Source organism: Notothenia rossii (assembly GCF_949606895.1).
Source record: "Notothenia rossii genome assembly, chromosome: 8".
In the NCBI taxonomy this organism is placed as follows: Eukaryota; Metazoa; Chordata; class Actinopteri; order Perciformes; family Nototheniidae; genus Notothenia; species Notothenia rossii.
Genome location: NC_136906.1, coordinates 62,036,950 through 62,056,594, shown reverse-complemented (window position 1 = coordinate 62,056,594; position 19,645 = coordinate 62,036,950). Strand labels below are relative to the sequence as shown.

Sequence of the window (19,645 nt, the reverse complement as noted above, 5' to 3'; positions counted from 1 at the left end):
GAGAAACCAGGTTTGGTGAAGTTTTTACCTGGCTGGATTTCAAAGATCCTCCCGGTGTGTGATTGCCGGCCTGCTAGCCCCAGGCATGCTAGCTCCCTGTCTCCCAATTCCCAACCTGGTACCATACGCCTCGGTGGGTTCCGTCTGAAGTCAACCCATGCTTCTGCCCCAGTTCCTGCTCCTGTCCAGGAGTCGTATTCCGGAACTCGTTGGGCTTATGGAGGTCCGCGGAGTATTCAGGCGGCTGCGAAGAGAAGGAGTCGCAAGGCCAGGCTAGCAGCCTGAGCCCCAGCAGCCATGGTTTCGGCTACAGAACCGGCCCACACAGCCATGGTTCCAGCCCCAGTTCGGGCCCCAGCAACCATGGTTCCAGCCCTGGTTCCGGCCCCAGCAGCCATGGTTCGGGCTCCAGTACAGGCCCCAGCAGCCATGGTTCCGGTTACTGAACCGGCCCCAGAAACCATGGTCCCGACTCCAGTTTCGGCTATAGGACTGGCTGTCCGTCCGACGCCAGCTCCCCGTGTCCTGTCGGCATACCGGCCGACTCCAGCACCTCGTCTCCTGTTGGCTGTCCGTCCGACGCCAGCTCCCCGTGTCCTGTTGGCTCTCCGTCCGACGCCAGCTCCCCGTGTCCTGTCGGCATACCGGCCGACTCCAGCACCTCGTCTCTTGTTGGCTGTCCGTCCGACGCCAGCTCCCCGTGTCCTGTTGGCTGTCCGTCCAACGCAAGCTCCCCGTGTTCTGTTGGCGAACCAACCCTCTCAAGTCCCTGCTCAAGTCCCCTCTCCAGTCTCCTCTCAAGTTCCTACCCGAGTCCCCTCTCAGGTCACCTCTCAAGTATCCTCTCGAGTTCCCTCTCAAGTATCCTCCCGAGTTCCCACTCAAGTCCCCTCTCAAGTCTCCTCTCAAGTTCCTACCCAAGTCCCCTCTCAAGTCACCTCTCAAGTCTCCCCTCGAGTTCCCTCTCAAGTATCCTCTCGAGTCTCCTCTCGAGTCCCCTCTCGAGTCTCCTCTCCAGTTCTCTCTCAAGTCTCCTCTCAAGTTCCCTCTCCAGTCTCCTCTCAAGTTCCTACCCGAGTCCCCTCTCAAGTCACCTCTCAAGTCTCCTCTTCAGTGCCTTCTCAGGTCTCCTCTCGAGCTACCTCTCGAGTCCCCTCTCAAGTCACCTCTCAAGTCTCCTCTCCAGTCCCCTCTCAAGTCTCCTCTCAAGTTCCTACCCGAGTCCCCTCTCAAGTCACCTCTCAAGTCTCCCCTCGAGTCCCCTCTCGAGTCTCCTCTCAAGTCCCCTCTCGAGTGTCCTCTCAAGTTCGCTCTCAAGCCCTCTCTCGAGTCTCCTCTCGAGTCCCCTCTCGAGTCCCCTCTCGAGTCATCTCTCAAGTCTCCTCTCCAGTTCCCTCTCCATTCTCCTTTCAAGTTCCTACCCGAGTCCCCTCTCAAGTCACCTCTCAAGTCTCCTCTTCAGTGCCTTCTCAAGTCTCCTCTCGAGTTACCTCTCGAGTCCCCTCTCAAGTCTCCTCTCCAGTTCCCTCTCAAGTCTCCTCTCGAGTTACCTCTCGAGTCCCCTCTCAAGTCTCCTCTCCAGTTCCCTCTCAAGTCTCCTCTCGAGCTACCTCTCGAGTCCCATCTCGAGTCCCCTTTCAAGACACTTCTCAAGTCACCTCTCAAGTCACCTCTCAAGTCTCCTCTCCAGTTCCCTCTCAATTCCCCTCTCAAGTCTCCTCTCGAGTTCCCTATCGAGTCCCCTCTCGAGTCACCTCTCGAGTCACCTCTCGAGTCCCCTCTCAAGTCACCTCTCGAGTTCCCTCTCAAGTCTCCTCTCGAGTCCCTCCTCAAGTCCCCTCTCAAGTCTCCGTTCAAGTTCCCTCTCAAGGTCCTTCTCAAGTCATCTCTCAAGTCAACTCTCAAGTTTCCTCTCGAGTCTCCACTCAAGTCCCTTGTCCTGTGTCATTGGAGGTTCCGCTGGGGGTCCTGCCAATCCTATGTCCTGTGCCGTTGGAGGTCCCGCAGACTACTCTTCTGCCGGGGGTCCTGCCAACTCCATGATTTGTCCCGTTGGAGGTCCCGCAGACTGCTCTTCTGCCGGGGGTCCTGCCAACCCCATGTCCTGAGCCGTTGGAGGTCCCGCAGACTACTCTTCTGCCGGAGGTCCTGCCAACTCCATGTCTTGTCCCGTTGGAGGTCCCGCAGACTGCTCTTCTGCCGGGGGTCCTGCCAACCCTATGTCCCGTGCCGTTGGAGGTTCCGCCAACTGCTCTCCTGCCGGGGGTCCTGCCGGCCCTGTTTCCTCTTCCGTGGGGGATCTTGCCAACACCGGCTCCTGCCCGGCCTCCGGAGCTGTCCGGTCTTCGCCCTCGAGCCCGGTCCCCTGAGTTCGCCCGCGGTGGTCTTCGCCCCTCCTCGAACTCTGCCTTGCCCCCGGGCCGTCCGCCCGAGTTCCCCTCTTTGAACTCTGCCTTGCCCCCGGGCCGTCCGCCCGAGACCCCATCCATGGTCTCTACCTTACCCCCGGGCCGTCCGCCCGGGTTCCCCTCTTTGAACTCTGCCTTGCCCCCGGGTCGTCCGCCAGAGACCCCATCCATGGTCTCTACCTTACCCCCGGGCCGTCCACCCGAGTTCCCCACTTTGGACTCTGCTTTGCCCCCGGGCCGTCCGCCCAAGTTCCCCTCCTTGTTTTCTGCCTTGTCCCCGGGCCGTCCGCCCGAGACCCGTCCTGCAGACCCCCTCCACCCACCCTGCTGGACTTTGTTTTTTTTGGGACGTCTGGAATCCGTCCCTTGAGTGGGGGGTTATGTCACGCTCCTAAGTTCATGTCACGGTTGTAGTTTTGTAGGTTTGGGTGTTTTTGCTGTTTTCCATGTCATGTTTTCCTCTGGGTTATTGTCTGGTCCTTTTCCCTGCGTTTTTCCTCTTGTCATTAGTTCCCTGGTGTGTCTAGTTATCTGATTGTGTTCACCTGTGGCCCTTGTGTTTCTCCTCCCCTGCCCAGCTGTTTCTTGTCCTGTGATTACCATTCTGTGTATTTAGTCTTGTGTCCTCCTGTGTTCAGTGATGGTGCTTCTTTTGTGTGTGACTTAGTTCACCGGAGAGTGTTTTGTCTGTTCCAAGTTTATGTTAGACCTTGAAATAAAGGTTATATCAAGTGTTATCTGCGTTTGGGTCCAACCTGCTTCACTCAGCGTATCACTTTCTTCTCTTCTCATCTACTCTTTCCTCATTACATTTTACATTATATGTTATTTAGCCGACGCCAACTTACATTTAAAATACACTTAAATACCATGGATTTCATGCCTATGGGAGCAATTTTTGGGTTGGGTATCTTCTCCAAGGACACTACGACATGTTGACTGCAGAGGCTGGGATTGAACTCCTGACCCTCTGATTGGTCCCCTGAGTCAAATCTGCCGTCCTCTCCTCTTTAGACTCCCTCAGTAGCACTCAATCCTGGCTTTCTTTTAAATACAAAGCAAAAAAATAAACTAATATCAATCTAATATAATCAATGACCTCTCCCTCTTCATTTTTTGCCAAGCATCCAATTTTCAGTCGCAGAGGTAAAAAACAAACATATTTTGCAGTAAATTAGCTCCACTCTCTCATGTCCTTGTCACGTTTCCAGTAAGGTTAATTTGATGCATTGTAGATTGGAAACACTGGGCTTTTTCTTTTAAGGGTCTCTCCTCTGCCCATATTTTCTTTCATGTCTCGATCTTAATCTTTCCCCATCCTTGTGTCTGTTTATTTGGAATGACACGGGCAAAGGTTGTGGAATTGAAACTAGTTTGGAAAGCCTCTTGAAGGCCTGAGCGTAGCAGCAGAGCAGGGCTGAGTGTATCACAGTAGCTGATAGTCAGAGGCCTTGTTCCCTCGTGCACCGTTTCACCTTGGCTGCACTAAAGAGCCGCAGGAGCAGACGTGGAATGAAGCCAGAGAACACACCAGAGGATAATCAGAGAGATCCTCAATGAGCATCATTTTGAGGTCAGCGTTTTCATGCGGTGAATGCACTAAAATTGTACACTTGCCTATTTTATGTGTCATAAGATAAAAAAAATTGTGCCGCCCCTGAGCTGAAATTCACATGCTACAGCAGCAAAAAGACACACCAAAGCCCCTTTTCACACATCCACTGCAACCATGATATTATCTAGATATCACCCAGAGGAGCTGTATGTGAGATTGAAAGTTCTGAATCATTCGGATAGGAGATCATGATGACTTTACCCGCCAGCTCCCTCATACTAATGTAATGGACCATTGAACCCATGTATAAATATAGCTATAGAGGGTCCACGAAGAGCAAGTGGTCAATCTAATGCCATTTTTACTACGGCCACACAATCGCAAGAAAAAATACATGGCAAAAGAGGGGTCCCCTCTTCAGAATAAACTTGGTTGATTGGAAAGACATGAGATTTGGGATTTATTGTTGGTAAGGGCCAATGCCAAAATCCTCAATAGGTTTGTATTCAATCCAGCTGCATGACCGCGGTTTAATTCCAGAATTGAAAATGCTTTTGAAATGGGTAATCTCCTGTTTTGTTCCAGGCAAACAACCAGATTAAGAGGTGACAAAACAGATAGAAAAACCTTTTTTAAATTAAAACAGAAAATCATTTTAGAAACTAGATAAATGACATTAATAAGAATATAAAATAAATACAATCTAGTTCCTGAGACTACAGTATGTAAGTGCACCATGCAATTATTAATGCAAAAATCTAACAAACGTGCAACGCAGCTAACACAGCCATGAAGCGTGGAGTATATTTTGTAAGTATAGTGTAATTGTGTAAGTATTTGTAAAATGAACACATTATACATCAATGTTATACAGACATTGATACATACATTTATAGAAAAACGATTTTATTCAAAAAAGGTATATTCAGCTTTTACAAAATAATATAATGCAGTGTAATTTTGTTATATAATATATCAACAGGGATCTTCTTTTTATGCTTATGCAATTACATCAACAAATGAGGAGTTAATGACAACATGTATAAAAGAAACTTCAATATTGAATGACATGAATATCATTAAGCAGACATACTTTGTTTCTTTCACACAGTAGTGCTTTAAACTGCCATCCTGATGGTGTCCTTGCATCTGGCCTTGTAACACAGTATGTGTGTACTTCATTAGTTAGCATTGTGCTAGACTGCAGCAAAAGCACATCAGTCCTCCTGAGCAATGTTACAGCTGTCCCCTGGGGGTGCATTTAATTGATGGGCCTCTGCAGTACATGCTATTTTTAGTGGTTTGCAGCTACGTTTTTTAATTAGTATTAAAATGGTTGTTTCTGAGCTGGACCTCCCAACAACAACAGCACCTTGAATTATGTTTGCCGTAGTCTTTTCAGATGTATCTTGCATGCATGTCACTGTTTGTATCTGTCTAAAAAAACAACACTGGAGGTTATATTGGACTGTACCATTACTGAGAAGGGGGGGTTCTCTGTAGGACACACAAGACCAGTCATTTACATAAAGAGGCTTATAATCTGAAGATAGTTGTAACACTCACCTCCTTGGTTTTCTTCCCAGAAAGATTATCTGCCTCTGCTTCCTGGAATCAAGGTTATTTTTTCCAATTTTTAAATAAACACTTGGACATCCATTAGTTCGGAGTATTTTGAACACGCCATTCTTCACAAAGGTAGCCTGACTCACTCCCAATGAAATGACAGCTAAATGTAGACAGATATACAGATAAGACAGCAAACATCTTCTGTAGACTGTGACCAGCAGATGTAAACAGGAAGTAGTAATTCATGCTAATGTCTGACCTGCACAGCCCAAAATAGCTGATATAAGCCACATAGCCAGCTCAAAGCTAACATATTTACAAAGCTCTGAAGTCCACCCAAGCAAATTTTATACCTGCTGACACTTCAGTTGTGTTTGTTTGCAGTTATGTCTGTGGGGAAGGTCTGTGCAAAGTTAATAAAGAACCTTGCCCAACTCCTAAACTAATCAATTTGAGGCTTAAGACGCTCACTTCTTTTTCCTACAGGGGAGTCATTTCTGTGTTTTCATTTAATTTCAGCTGCATACATTTTCCTGCAGCATCTAATGTTTCATTGAGTGACTGATCGAGGAGGGATTATGAGTTCTGCAGGGCCAGCTTATTGCAGGCTCAGAGAGTTCATCGACCATGGCCAGCACAATATATCAAGTAGAGATTCTGGAGGAGGCAGTCAGGGGAAAATGTGACCAAAGTGACCCACCAAAAAAGAAACAGTTTTTAATAGAGTGCAGAGGCATTCATTATTGCTATGGAAAGCATGTTTCTAATTAATGAAAACAAGTAATAACCAGTCAACTGTTTTTCAAATGCATACCGGTATATTTAAATATATTAAATGGTGCTGAAATTAATGAAAACAAAATCAGTAATCAACTATTTAATTCCTGTGTTTTATACTGTTTGTTGGACTAACCAAGCAATTTGAACACAGCACCTTGAGCTCTGTGACCCTGTGATTTTGTAGACTAAATGTGCTATTAATTAAAAATAATTTAAATGAAAAATAATCATTGGTTGCCAACCTAATATTAATCTGCTGAATGAATCCCAGTACAACTCCCCCGTCGATAAACAACACAATCATCAAAGTTAATAATTGGTGCCCGAACATAGAGGTGGTCAAATTAACTCGGAGAGAGCGGAACCGAATGAGTTGAGCTGATGGACAAATGGAAAACAAATTGCTGTGCCTTAAACCTGCTCAGCCCAGGTCAGCATTTACAGCACAGGTTGTGATAAAAGACCCACTTTAACAACTCACTTTAAAATGGTCTGAACAAGCCGGGCGACACTGAATACATTGAGATTCAGAAAAATGAAATAAAAACATGCAGCCAAGATTTTTCTTTCCAGAGTTTACAGAGAAGAAAAAACACTTTGTACCGTTTGTCCATATGCTAATGTTGTGCAGAAGATATTAATGCTGTCTGCCTAGTCAGCCAGTGCCACTTTGTCAGCGCCTGTGAAATAGTAAGAATCGGGGTTATGCATATTTTGTGAAAAAACAACCCACTGCACTGGACTGTAGATATCACTTTACTGAAGCTTTCACACAGCCTCACTGCTCCCTGATATTTCTCACTACATTCCCTCAAAAGAAGGATTAGAATAAGACAATAGCCTGCTTTCTGTGTGTTATCTTACACAGCCCTTTCTCTACGGTGCCGAAGCCAGAGCATTCTAATCAGGACACTGTGTGTTTGTCGGCACATGGGCTAGAGTGTGAGCTTGAATCATTTTTTGGCAACAGAAGCGTTGATCTGGATCCAAGACCTGTGAATGTGTGTGTCCGTTTCTTTGTGTGCTCTGTGTGCTCATGGGTAAGAGAGGGAAACAAAAATAGAGACTGCCCATTGGGTTCAAGCGCATGCTTATGCATGAACACACTCTCCACCAGCGAGGTCCTGACTCACACACACATGTCAAAGGCTTAACTTCTCCTGGCGTACGCCTCCTCAGCTGTGCAAGGCCGACTTGTGGAAGTGTGTGCTTTATGTTTGCCTTCCATCGATGGAGTTCATGAAGGGGCTCAGAGACCAAACAGCAGCTGATGGTGTGTGTTTAGCGGCCATGCTGGCTTTCTTTTATCCAGTCGGTCAGTATATCTGGCACTTCCTATCTCATCAGGTGTCCAATTCGTGCCACCCTGCTGCAAGGTGCCTGACTAAATGTGTGTGCAGTGCAAGAAAGGACAGAGAGAGTCGCAGAAACACGGAACATGGTGATAAACATGGAGTTTTGACTGAGGCTGAGGCAGTTATTATTAGCTCATTTATCCTTTCATTACTGGTGTTTGCAACCTGTGCCTGTAATGATAAAGCTTGGAGAGGCTCTTTTAAAGTGACTACATTTGGGTGTAAAGAGGGAAGTGCGTAGGAAGGTGCTCTTCTATCGATTAGTGGGTTCAGCAGGATGAAACCAGTTCTGGATGCAGGTTCAATGGGTTGAGTTATGACACATACTGAACAAAGATATAATTGCTACTTGGTAAAGTAGACCATCTCCTAGTTATAGACTGTGCAGTAAGGCTGTTATTTTCTATGGATAACATTCACAACTATAGGTAATTAAATTGCATTCATTGTTTGCCAACCAATGCCCCTGTATGTAACTATTGCTTATTTTGTCAAGCTATCTGTAGTTGCATGGCACATATGACGTTTACAATGATAATGTGGGAAGATTAACCACTTACATTTTTTAGGCTTAACTTTAAACTGACAATTGCACATTTGATCTGATGTAAGCAGCTAACTTTTTGAGCTCATGTTGGCAACAATTAGCCTTTCAAAGCAGTTTTTAGGGTGAGGACTGACCTAGTGGTAACATGGCAAGAGCCTAAGAATTTCACAAGTCCTGATAGCATCTACCTACATTGTTGCTGGTTTTGGACAAGGCTTTTTTTAAGAAACCTGTAATCCATAAAACTAATGTAGTTAGCTACTTAGCCTTGCAAGTACCTCTAAATTACAAGCACAGATACTGTACACAAGTAAGTTAGTTAGCCTAGCAGGCTAACATAATACGTTTAGAGCAGACAAACACGCTGTTGAATCCATTCCTCGCACTTATGCTGAAAATAAACATTTCCCTCACCACAAACCTATTAACACTGCTTTAATGTGTGATTATTCCTAATGTTGGCAGACCTGTAGCGCACAGTTTCATCTATTAAGCTAGGTTAAGGTTAAGCAAACTGATCATTATTTAACCTGCAAGTTTTGGTCTTTGAGAAGTAAATGATAATACAAACAAATAGCTCATAGTTCTTCTACCTTCCATCTGGAGCTTATTTCATGTCCATGTTACAAATTAAGTTCAAGCAATATAAAATCTGCTACATTTATTTTTGGACTATACAGTATTGTGCTAGGAATGGAATGGAAAACCACCTTGGTATCTCAGAAAGATGCGATACTATGACACGAGGTGATGTATTGTACAATCTTCTGATCAGGTCCCATAATGTATGTAGACAAAGATATATGTGCATTGGCTCTAAAGTGCTTTTGGATGTAAATGACCTGCTGTGATGAATGGTGTGATACAGCCACGGTGAGTTATCTGAGCCTTGTTTGAATCAGGACAGAGTGAATCAGCACAATATGTGTACATTATGTAAATGTTTGCTTGTTTGGTTAATGGAGGTAAAGCCAGTTCACGACTGCCCATTACTCTTTCAAGGACTTTCTCTGGGGAGGGGCCCTTAATCAGAGTAGTGGAGTCAACCTAATCTCTTGCCTCTGTTCTCCCAATCAAGTGCTTAAAACATGCTAGTGTGTTTATGTATGCTAATTTGATTATCTTAGAATTCCAGTCTTATCTCCTTTTTGTTTTCCTAATGTTTTCTCTCCGGGAGAGAAAGGCCACAGATGATGTACTGACTGCTAGTCATTTATTTTGTTGTCAGTATGTTAGAATATGGACAACAACATCCAAATGGCAAGATCCAGCAATACAGCCTAAGCTCTACTCATTTATAATTCTAGAGATGTATAGAACAACAAAGAGTGTAATGACTGCCTGTGAATGGTATGATGAGGAGAGAGGTCTTGACTTTTTTTCTAAGTCAAAAGTGTTTGAAAAATATTGTTCAACCAATTATGATGCAGAGCTCTGGTTCTTGAAGTACAACAACAAAAGAATACAAAGGAGAAAAAAAAATGAAATAGCTGTTTACTGATTTTGTTGGAGGGTGGTATGAGGTGATGGAAAAGAAAAAGAGAATCAGTAATGATTTCTAAAATGTGATATATCAAAAACTAGGATGTTGCAGCAGTATATTGGTTACAGAAGTCTATGTGTGTTTGGAAATCTGAGTATTGATTATCTCACCAACCCTTGGACAATGCTATGATAGGATCCATATTTAAGTCTACAGCAACAGCTTGGCTACATCCACTAACAACAATTTTATGCCACAAAATAGCATATCTCTGCATTACCAATAAATACAACTAATGTTTTTTACGGTAGAAGTCTTACCTTTTAATGTAAAATGTTTTTTTGTGCCAGTCATAACTTCCAGAACATTCTTCCAAAGCCTGTTTCAAACGTTTGGCATTCATATTTAATGGTGGATTGACTTTATTGAGCCCATAATATCTTCATGGGAGACCGAGCACTCATTATGAGTTGACTGTAGCATTGCTGACGTAACTGCGTGCAAACACTCACTGTGTAACCCAAGAAGCAGCAGCACATCCCGAAGAAGATATGGCTGTTTGCCAGGATGTTTAAATGCCAATGTATCAGTGTCTGTAATTAAATGTGCACTCCTACATCAGATATTTTAATAAGAGGTCAAATAAGGATCATCCACACGTGAATAGGTATTTTGTTTGAAAAAAACCAGCCTGCGGCTGCGACATCAACAGACAATGTTATTTGTTTTAGGAAATGCTTTCACATCATCATTCGAGCAAGATATCCTATCTTTGGTTCGTCTTTGTCCGGACGAAAAAATAGAGAAGGTCATTAGTCTGAAACCAGACAAGAACTCTATCTTGTCGCTGGTGCTTCGCCTACAACTCTAATGGTTGGTTTCTAGGTGTTGTTGTTTAGATCAGCGGTCTGTGGCTTGTCTGTTTTTCAGGGAGATGGATTAGAGAAGAGATTGGATGAAGCAGACAACACTGTCTAAAGGAGAGGATGGAGAGGAGATTCATGACTCCCCTTAAAATACACTCACACATACCCAGAGCAGAACTGGACATCGTTATGGTTTCCTTATCTCCATCACTGGGAGGAAGTGAGGGTCCTGCTTTGAGACTACTGACATCTGCCCTGTGCATTGCAAATTGAGAAAACACATTCAAATTGACACAACATGAGCAGAAAATAACCTCCTCAATAATTGGACGATATACAGGAACATCAATTTAAGGACACATGGTCAACATTTATAAAAAACGTTCCAAAAAGCTCAAAAATAAACAAACTGTTTCAAGGGGGCACAAAAAGGTGTCGCAAAGGACTGGGACCCCCTTATTGTCAACAGGGTTTAAGGTTAATAAACTAAATGTAGTTGTTTATCTATCACTGTAATGACTTATATATTACAATAAGGCAAAAGGCTAAGCGGTCGTTAACAGCAGGTATCTGCAATGACATCTAAATCACTAACATTAATGTTAAATTAAGCCCAAAAAAATAATAATTTTCCAACACCACCTTTTAGTAAATACTGCACCTGTGTTTTCAAGTTGGTGAAAATGTGTCTTCATTTGCTTGTATTGTGTTTATGTGCATGTTTTCTTAATTAGCAGTACGTTGAGCTTTCAGAGCCATCTTAGCACCTCTGTTTATCGCACATACACATTGGTCTTGTACACCCCCACACAGTGTTTGTCTGGAGACAGCATGATTGGAATAGCAGTGTCAGTGAGGTAGATGGAGGTGCAGGAGTGGGCTGCGGCTCTCTGGACAGATCGGCTGCAGCTCTTAAAGGAACAGTTTGAAAGTGCAGTTAACGTAAAGGATGACTTCATCTGGCTAGAGGGAAAAAACATCCACTTTTAAACCAAAACATCTATTTGCATAAATGTGACTTGAAGCGACGAGGACTAATCAAAAGTCCACTATTAAGCTCTGGAGGTTTGTTTATGGCACAAATGAAATTTTTCTTTAGATCCATACTCAAATTATCTAAATCCTTTTTGTTGTTTATAATACATTAGCAGTCCATATCTCGAGGGGGAAAGCCTACTTTACTATACATTAGAGAATCTGCTTGTAATTCTAACAAGACCATTGTCTTCTATATCCGATTAGGCTACTCTGCCACTAAGAATACAGTGTACTGCATTGCATCACAACCACACCATTATCTCCATTCCGCATTGCTACTTGAATTGGCAGTAATTACACTTAACCAGGCCTGATGGCTGTGGCCTCAGAGATGGAGTTAGTTACCATTACCATACGGCCCAATGCATTTATTATGATAGCTGGGAAGAGGGAGAGAAATAGGAGTGTTTGTGAAAGGGAATGGAGAAGTCAAGTAAATGAGATTGGATCAAAAAAAGCGAGAAAAAAAGCTTTCTCCCCCCTCCCCCAAAATACATTTAAGTCAACGCAGGAATGTGGAGTTTTTACTCAGTGCCACAGATGCATGCCAAAAAAAATAAACCTTAACCCAACGTGATCAAACTCCCCCTCACTGTGCCCCCCTCCCCCTTTACAGTGTATTAAAACAGATGTCTTGACCCCTGGCAAACTGACCAACTGAAAAATACATTTAAAACTCCAAATATTAAAGCGTATTTTTGTATAAATGTGTACCAAGGCAAGGCATGTTTATTTATACAGCATAGCACATTTCAACACAAGGCAATTCAAAGTGCTTTACAAAATGAAAGACATTAATAGCATTTAAGAAACATATTATGAAATGAAATCTAAAAACACTCATTTAAAAGCAAAGATACATGAATCACAGTTATAGTGCAGTGTGAGATACACACATCTGAACGAACCCCCCTTTGGAAGATTATTATCTGACCCCATGGTGCCTTTTAGTTTTTGACCAAAATATTCCTCTTTTTTATTTTTAAATGCACATAGTTAAGTTTACCTTGTCTTTCTAGGACTTTTTTGGTATCCTCCGTGAACCAGGGTGTTAAAACCAAAACTAATTCCTGTACCCCATGGTACCTTTTTAGTTTTCACCAAAACTATTCCTCTTTAAATGCACATTAGTTAAGTTTAAGTTGTCTTTGCTAGGACTTTTTTGGTGTCCTCCACGAACCAGGGTCTTGAAACCAAAGCGGCATGCGTAGGGGACTTTAACCCCAATAATGACTTTAACTACCTTTGGGGGGACTCAACACAAGGCAATTCAAAGTACTTTACAAAAATGAAAGACATTAATAAAATGGCATTAAAAAGCAAAGATAATAAAAGTTACAGTGCAGATTAAGATATGAATATATCAATTAAAAGCAGCGGCAAAAAAATAAGTCTTCAGCCTGGATTTAAAAGTAGTAAAAGTTGCAGCGGACCTGCAGGTTTCTGGTAGTTTGTTCCAGATATTTGGAGCATAATAACTCAACACTGCTTCTCCATGTAAAGCAGCGTACCAAACACATAAACGCATGAAGCCACCTTATCCTATAAACCTGCACTGTTAAATTAGTACACCATGAGGAAGTGGATACACCGAACCAAAACGCCGCTTCATTAGTTTTTTTCCATTTAAAATTGGTATGCCTGTGACATTCATTTCATTCAATTTCAAGTAGCTAAGAAGGTGCGTTTTCGTAAAGCATGTGAGCAATGTTTGCATATTGTTATCTGTCTTTCATTGCTTTCGCTTCAAGCGTTACATTTTTAATCATTCTTATTAAAAATACATGGAGACAGTCGTTTAAATGCATGCCACAATGGAAATCTTTGTATTGAGTGCAAAACCTTCGTGACAATAACCACAATGCGAAAATATGTATTGAGCAAAACATTTGAAAAATATGTTTTTAAATGCACGAAAACTACTGTATGAGGAAGTCTAAATAAATAAACAAGGATATTCTTATTTCCAAGTGATTTTTCGAAACAAAGTTTGAGCCGAGAGGATATAAAATGCTCGTTTTCAGGTATATATTTGTATTTTGACATGTTTCCATGCTTTAATGTTAAAAAGTACTTTACTTTTCTCATTCTGCATGTGCTAGTGCACATATTTTCACCCTCTGTCTGAAACCACAACCCAGTCTTCTCTGATTGGCTAGCTGGCTATGTTGGGTTTAGTAAACGGCTTCGAGATGTGTCAGAAATGTCCTGCTTCTAAGCCTATTGCATACAATGAGCGCCAGCCAATAGAATTGCGAATGTTACATAGTGATGTCACTATGTTACAGAAGTAAAAAAAATAATCAAATCAAGGTGGTTCGGACACAGGGGGAGTGTGTGGGAGATTTGGGATTTAGCTTTTGCAGAACATGCATGGAAACCTATATAAAACACCACAGGAAATAGTTTTAAATCAACCAAATAATATAATATCAAGACATTTATACATGACATGAGTAATTGGAAGTTTAGCTTTAAAAGGGATATTTCTTGTGTAAAATATAAAATAATGCCTTTTAGAATATACATGCTTAGTTTCTTTGAATTGGAAATTCATTTTGAAATTACAATATATTAACAATGTTGGCAGGCAGTCACTGAAAAAGCTAACTGTCTGAAGGTTGTCCTAATGACCCAATCCTCTATAGTGTTTATCATTAGTTCACCTTTTACCTTAACAAAAGCACTAAGGGGCAACGATGAGCCAAGCCATTCTAAACTAATAACGTTTATCTGATTGACTAACCTATAACATAAAAATCAATAATCAATTTCCAGTCAACCAAAGTGTTTTGTCAGCAAATCGTAGAGTAGGGACAGCCCTAATATATCTGTAGTGGGGAGTAGTAATCGAAAACATCTTCTTCAAATGATTACCTTAATCTGGTTATTTGCAGTAGTCTCTTTCGAGTTTGCTTGCCAACATAATTCTACATGCACACACATGCTATATTTCAGGTGACTTGTTTGATCTGCATGGAAGTCAATGTTTTCCAAGGCTTAGACATACATTCAATTTCAGTTATAAAATATCATAAAGTTCAAAATCTACCAATCAGAGCTGGATCAAGTTTTCATTATCAATTTTGTTGTGTGGCTCGATGCTGTATGATGTGTCCATTCACTGTTAATGTATTGCTCAACATAGAGATGTGCGTTACGGCGCTGCACCCAGATATCGCACACAGACTGAATGAGCTTCTCCCAGGATTCTCGGCTCTCCCTCCTTTAATTCCCCCCCGCTCGATAGCTCACGCTCGTCTCTCACGTCTCGGAGAATGATATTCAGTTCTCTGAGATATCTCTGTTACACAGGCGCCATCGTCAGAGTGGACTTATTGTGGGAATAGATGCATCATGCCCCTCGCCACCCTCCAAACACATCCATCCGCCACCACAATCACACTTTAGTACTAAGCAACAGCTGACACCAAATAGATACAGCTAGCAGGGAGCTGGTTATTGTTGAGTGCAGCCATGAGATAGAGGTCACTGTTGCCAATGGGTTGAGAGATGGAGGGAAAGAAAATGTTCCAACAGTAAATTACATGCCGGATACACATATTCCATCAGTGGACTCCACATGAGATGGATGTTATATATCACCACGGTGGCTTATTAACCTTCTCACCCACATAAATGAAATGCATTAAAGTGTGCCGTTCTGCAAATGGAAATTACACGACATCTAGATCATGTTATATCTCTGCTGTCTCATTTGATGTAGTGTGTTTACACATTGTGTACTCATGTCGCATATTGCAAATTTAAGGTCCTCTTACAGAACATTAATCCAAAGCATTATGCATCCGTGTGGAAATATCTCACGCTAAACCCTCCTTGCCCCTTACCTGAATGTCCTATTTATTTAAAAACAGCAGCCTGTGATATTTTTTATAAATTGAAGTATACGCACAAACAGCCTTTTTTTTTGGATCTGGTTGGAGAATAACTAAAAAGCCAGGAATTAATTTTTACGTGGAGTTGGTCTCCCTTTTTTTTTAAGGATTTACTTTCAAAAACCATCTCCAAAAAAAAGTTGAAGATAAGGTCAATCACAGTACAGGCTGCCAAGTAATAACTTCCCTAATCAGCTTATGCCTTCTGCACATGTTTCCACCGGGGGGGAAAAAGCGTTATGAGAGAGAACGAGAGTGAGGCACCCTAATTTGGTAACATCTGATGTACAACATCCTGTTCTCATCTTGACAACAGCCAGGTAGAAGTTCATACATGCTCTCAACCTTATTCTTCCTCCCTTTTGTCTCTGTTCCCCTCTAACCAAGACCGCCTTATTACTCCCCCGCTCTCCCTCATTGTCCCCTGGCACGAAAATAAAAGCAAATATCTTGTCTTATTCATAACAGGGCTGTTTCTACTCATGAAAGGCGTCGCTCCAAATGTCATTCAGGTCATCGCCTCCCGCTGGTAATCAAGCTGGGACGGTGATCAGGTGAAATTAATGGCGGGCCTCTGTCGCTGGTGGCTGACAGCCTGGGAGCCAGATAGGTGTTCTCCTCCCAGGTGACTTTGACACATCAGAGGGAGGGAGTGAAAGACATCAAAGCCAGGCAAAAAATAGAAAAAACTTTAGATTAAGACCCGAGAGACGTTCTTAAAAAGGTGTCTGATGTGTGTGTGTGTGTGTGTGTGTGTGTGTGTGTGTGTGTGTGTGTGTGTGTGTGTGTGTGTGTGTGTGTGTGTGTGTGTGTGTGTGTGTGTGTGTGTGTGTGTGTGTGTGTGTGTGTGTGTGTGTGTGTGTGTGTGTGTGTGTGTGTGTGTGTGTGTGTGTGTGGGTGGCTGAGGTTGTGAAGGTGGGAAAGGTTAATGTGTGTGAGTTTTTGTGAAGGTGTCTGTTTTCTTTTTTCCGGCAGTGGGAGTGGGGGACTTCAAAGGAAGGAGCAAAGGTTTGATGTGATAATGAAGCACCTTGTTTAATCCTCAAACTCCCTTTTATCCAAACCACTCACTTGTGCCTATTTGTCCGACAAATGTTTAGGTAGGCTTACAAAGCCCAAATCTCCTACCTGCTTTTTAACGTCCTCAGGGGGGGGGGGCTTTCACTCGAGAGAACAAAGAGATTTGAGATAAACTGAATACCTTTTTTTTTTTTTCCGGTTGTCTTCCAAGACCTCATCGCGCACGCATTGTGTGTCTGCCGTTCACGCTGCTCCCGTGTCTTAATATCAAAGAAACCCGGAGCTTTGAGCCTTGTCATGGTTGGTGGGAGTGAGCAGGAGTGATGCTAAGGTTAGCTCGCTGGAGCGTTTAGCTGTACATGGGCAGATTTACCGGCCTGTGAACTCATAAACCTGCAATTACAAACCTTAACAACTCTGGCGCAGGCGGCCTGTACACCGCAGTTTTCCTCTGGGCCCGGGGATTTAAGCTTCACAATCAGTCAAGCGTGACTTCAGAAGCTAATTGCACAAGAGTGACACACACACAAATAACACACACATAACACACACTCACACACACCATCCTTTCGGGGGGAAAGACTGATGGTGTAGGTGGAATTTTGTTTAAAATTCATCAAATTTTAATCCAGTGCGTACATTTCCATATTTCCATATTTATCTCTTTGCGCTCCTAGCAGCCACTTCCTCTCTGCATATCATTTTGGCCCTATTAATAGCTCAAACCGCTCCTTTACCTAATACACAAACATACAGAAACACACTCTCTTGTCACTACAAGGAAATAAAGACATCCTCCCTTCAGCCCTGCCGCTTTAAGACACTTGTATCCCAAGGTAGATAGGGCTGTCAATGAATCACTCCATTCCTGCCACAGTTGGTAAATTGGCTGTTTGAAGCAGGGAATGGATGAGGGGGAAACAGGGAAGAGTCAAAGATAAGATGTGGGATTCATACTCTCCTCCTCCCCTCTGTAATGAATCAGTGTATTTACTTAGCAATCGGCTGCTCTAAAAGGGCCCAGCAATCTCTCCGTTGTCACCCCCTCCCCTGTTTCTCCCGACCCCCGCCCCCCCCCCTCTAAAGGTAATTGCTCTTACCTGAGACACTGTAATGGATCCTGGATGAAGTATTGACCGCTGCTAGATTTTGATTAAGGGGCTGTAGGGCAGAACATGTCTTTAATGAAACTGAGGAATCAGCATTCTGTGGCTGGATGCTGCGCAGTGTGGCCCCGCAGGCACCTTGATTAGGACCTGATCCTCAGCAAATCCAGAGGTGTGCAGCCGCTACTGAATTAAAAGCGATGAATTCATCCATTAATAATACCCAAGGCGTGTGTACTTTTTCTTCTGGAGGCTTATAATCGTTAAAGGTTTGGTTATTCATTTACTGTAAGCGGTTTGCACATATTCACACGATCTCCATCCCTCAATCATCCACCTTGTTGCTCGCTCACTGATGCACTAACTCACTCCTTAATACACTCAATCACTATCCTCTTTCTATACAAAAGGTCAGCCTTTATCACTTTGAATTTTAGCACGAGGGATAAGTTTCCCTCATCCTCTCCCTTAAATTGCCTTTTGGCTCGTGTCAAAAACTGATTGCATCTAGGACTCAGATGAAAGGGGAACAGAAAGCTCCCCACGTTCTTTGAGCGTGCAAATGAACATAATCTTAAAGGGGGGAGCATCAGCATGCTAAAAGACACCACAGCTATGATGAACACCATTTGCCAAGGCTTAATGCGATAGCCGGGTAAGATGATTAACTTTGAATCCATTTAATCAAACACCAGCGCTTTCTCAAATAACCAAGTGTTGGGGTAACACGTCGCTCATATCCTCTGGGAAATGGGCAAAGTAACAGACGTGTAAAATCAAAGAAAGCCTAGATCAGAGCATTAACATTATACTTGAATGTGTCCAATATCATTTTACAGGCTGTATTTGATCACATGATGAAGTATGAAACTCACAATGCGGTGTGACCTGGAACACAGCAGCTCACTCATTGACTGGGAAGTCAATGTGTCCTTGGGCTGCATCCTATTGACTTAAGTAGTTCAAGTAGTTGGCTTCTCACCTCCTTTCCCACATCGACCCCCGGCGCCCATGCTGATAACTCACCCTCCTAATGCAATGACAATTCTGACCCTTTTGGTCAGACGTTCAACCACAATCAAGCCGAGAGATTGTAGTCGTGTTTACTGATACAAAGATTTTACACTTGATTGGTTTATTATTCCTAAGAAAATGCCGTGAAAAGTGGTCCTTGTTACTGATTGCAGTCTTATACTTGTCCGAAAAACTCATGGAATTTATTCATGCTGTTTTTCTTCTCTCCTAGACCTTGATGAACCGACGGTGACGGTGCACCAGAGTATAGGAGAAGCTAAGGAACAGTTCTACTATGAGAGGACAGTGTTTCTGCGCTGCGTGGCCAACTCCAACCCGCCCGTCCGCTACAGCTGGCACCGCGGGAGAGAGGTCCTGACGCAGGGCTCAGACAAAGGAGTGGAGATCTACGAGCCCTTTTTCACTCAGGTAAGACACGGAAACATGGATGAAGGTATTAAAATAAGACGAAATAGTGCAGTGAATAAATATTCTATTGCTTTCATTCTGTACAAGTAAAGCCTTAAGGTCGGACATTCAACTTGAGGATTTTGGCAATCGTTTAATTTTGCTGTTGTGAAGACATGCACCTTTTGCCCTCCCTATGCACACTACAAAGACAGGATACATAGGCTGATACAGAATAAAGGGTGTGAAACAACCATAATAAGCTTTAGTAGGAGTATAAAGATACATTCATCAGGAGATCATGTGCTGAAGCTCTTTCAGACAGTGCTCTTTCATATGTAAAGGTCTCGTGACACAATGAGAGGGTTTGATGTCTGCTTGTAGCTATGATTTTATGTATAAAAATGATTGTGAATGTTTCAGCCACGCTACCAAACATAATGTTCTGACAGCAAATTCATTATCAGGTAATAGTTTCCATAAAAAAAAGAGATATAATCATAATCCCTTGACGTAAATCTAACCATTAATGATTATCTTATTATTACCACTTGTAATGAGCATTGCATTGTAAATCAGTTGACTGATTCTCATGTT

General features: G+C 42.9%; 1 protein-coding gene across 5 annotated transcripts in view; it reads left to right on the top strand.

The window, feature by feature from the left end:
* Window positions 1-19,645, top strand: part of LOC307016891 (MAM domain-containing glycosylphosphatidylinositol anchor protein 2) — a 185,576-nt gene that overhangs the window by 76,310 nt on the left and 89,621 nt on the right. For all 5 annotated transcript variants that reach the window (XM_079646256.1, XM_079646255.1, XM_079646254.1 and 2 more), the window contains exon 4: window positions 18,873-19,069. In XM_079646256.1, the coding sequence (XP_079502382.1) occupies window positions 18,873-19,069 (197 nt within the window). The remainder of the gene's footprint in view (window positions 1-18,872; window positions 19,070-19,645) is intronic.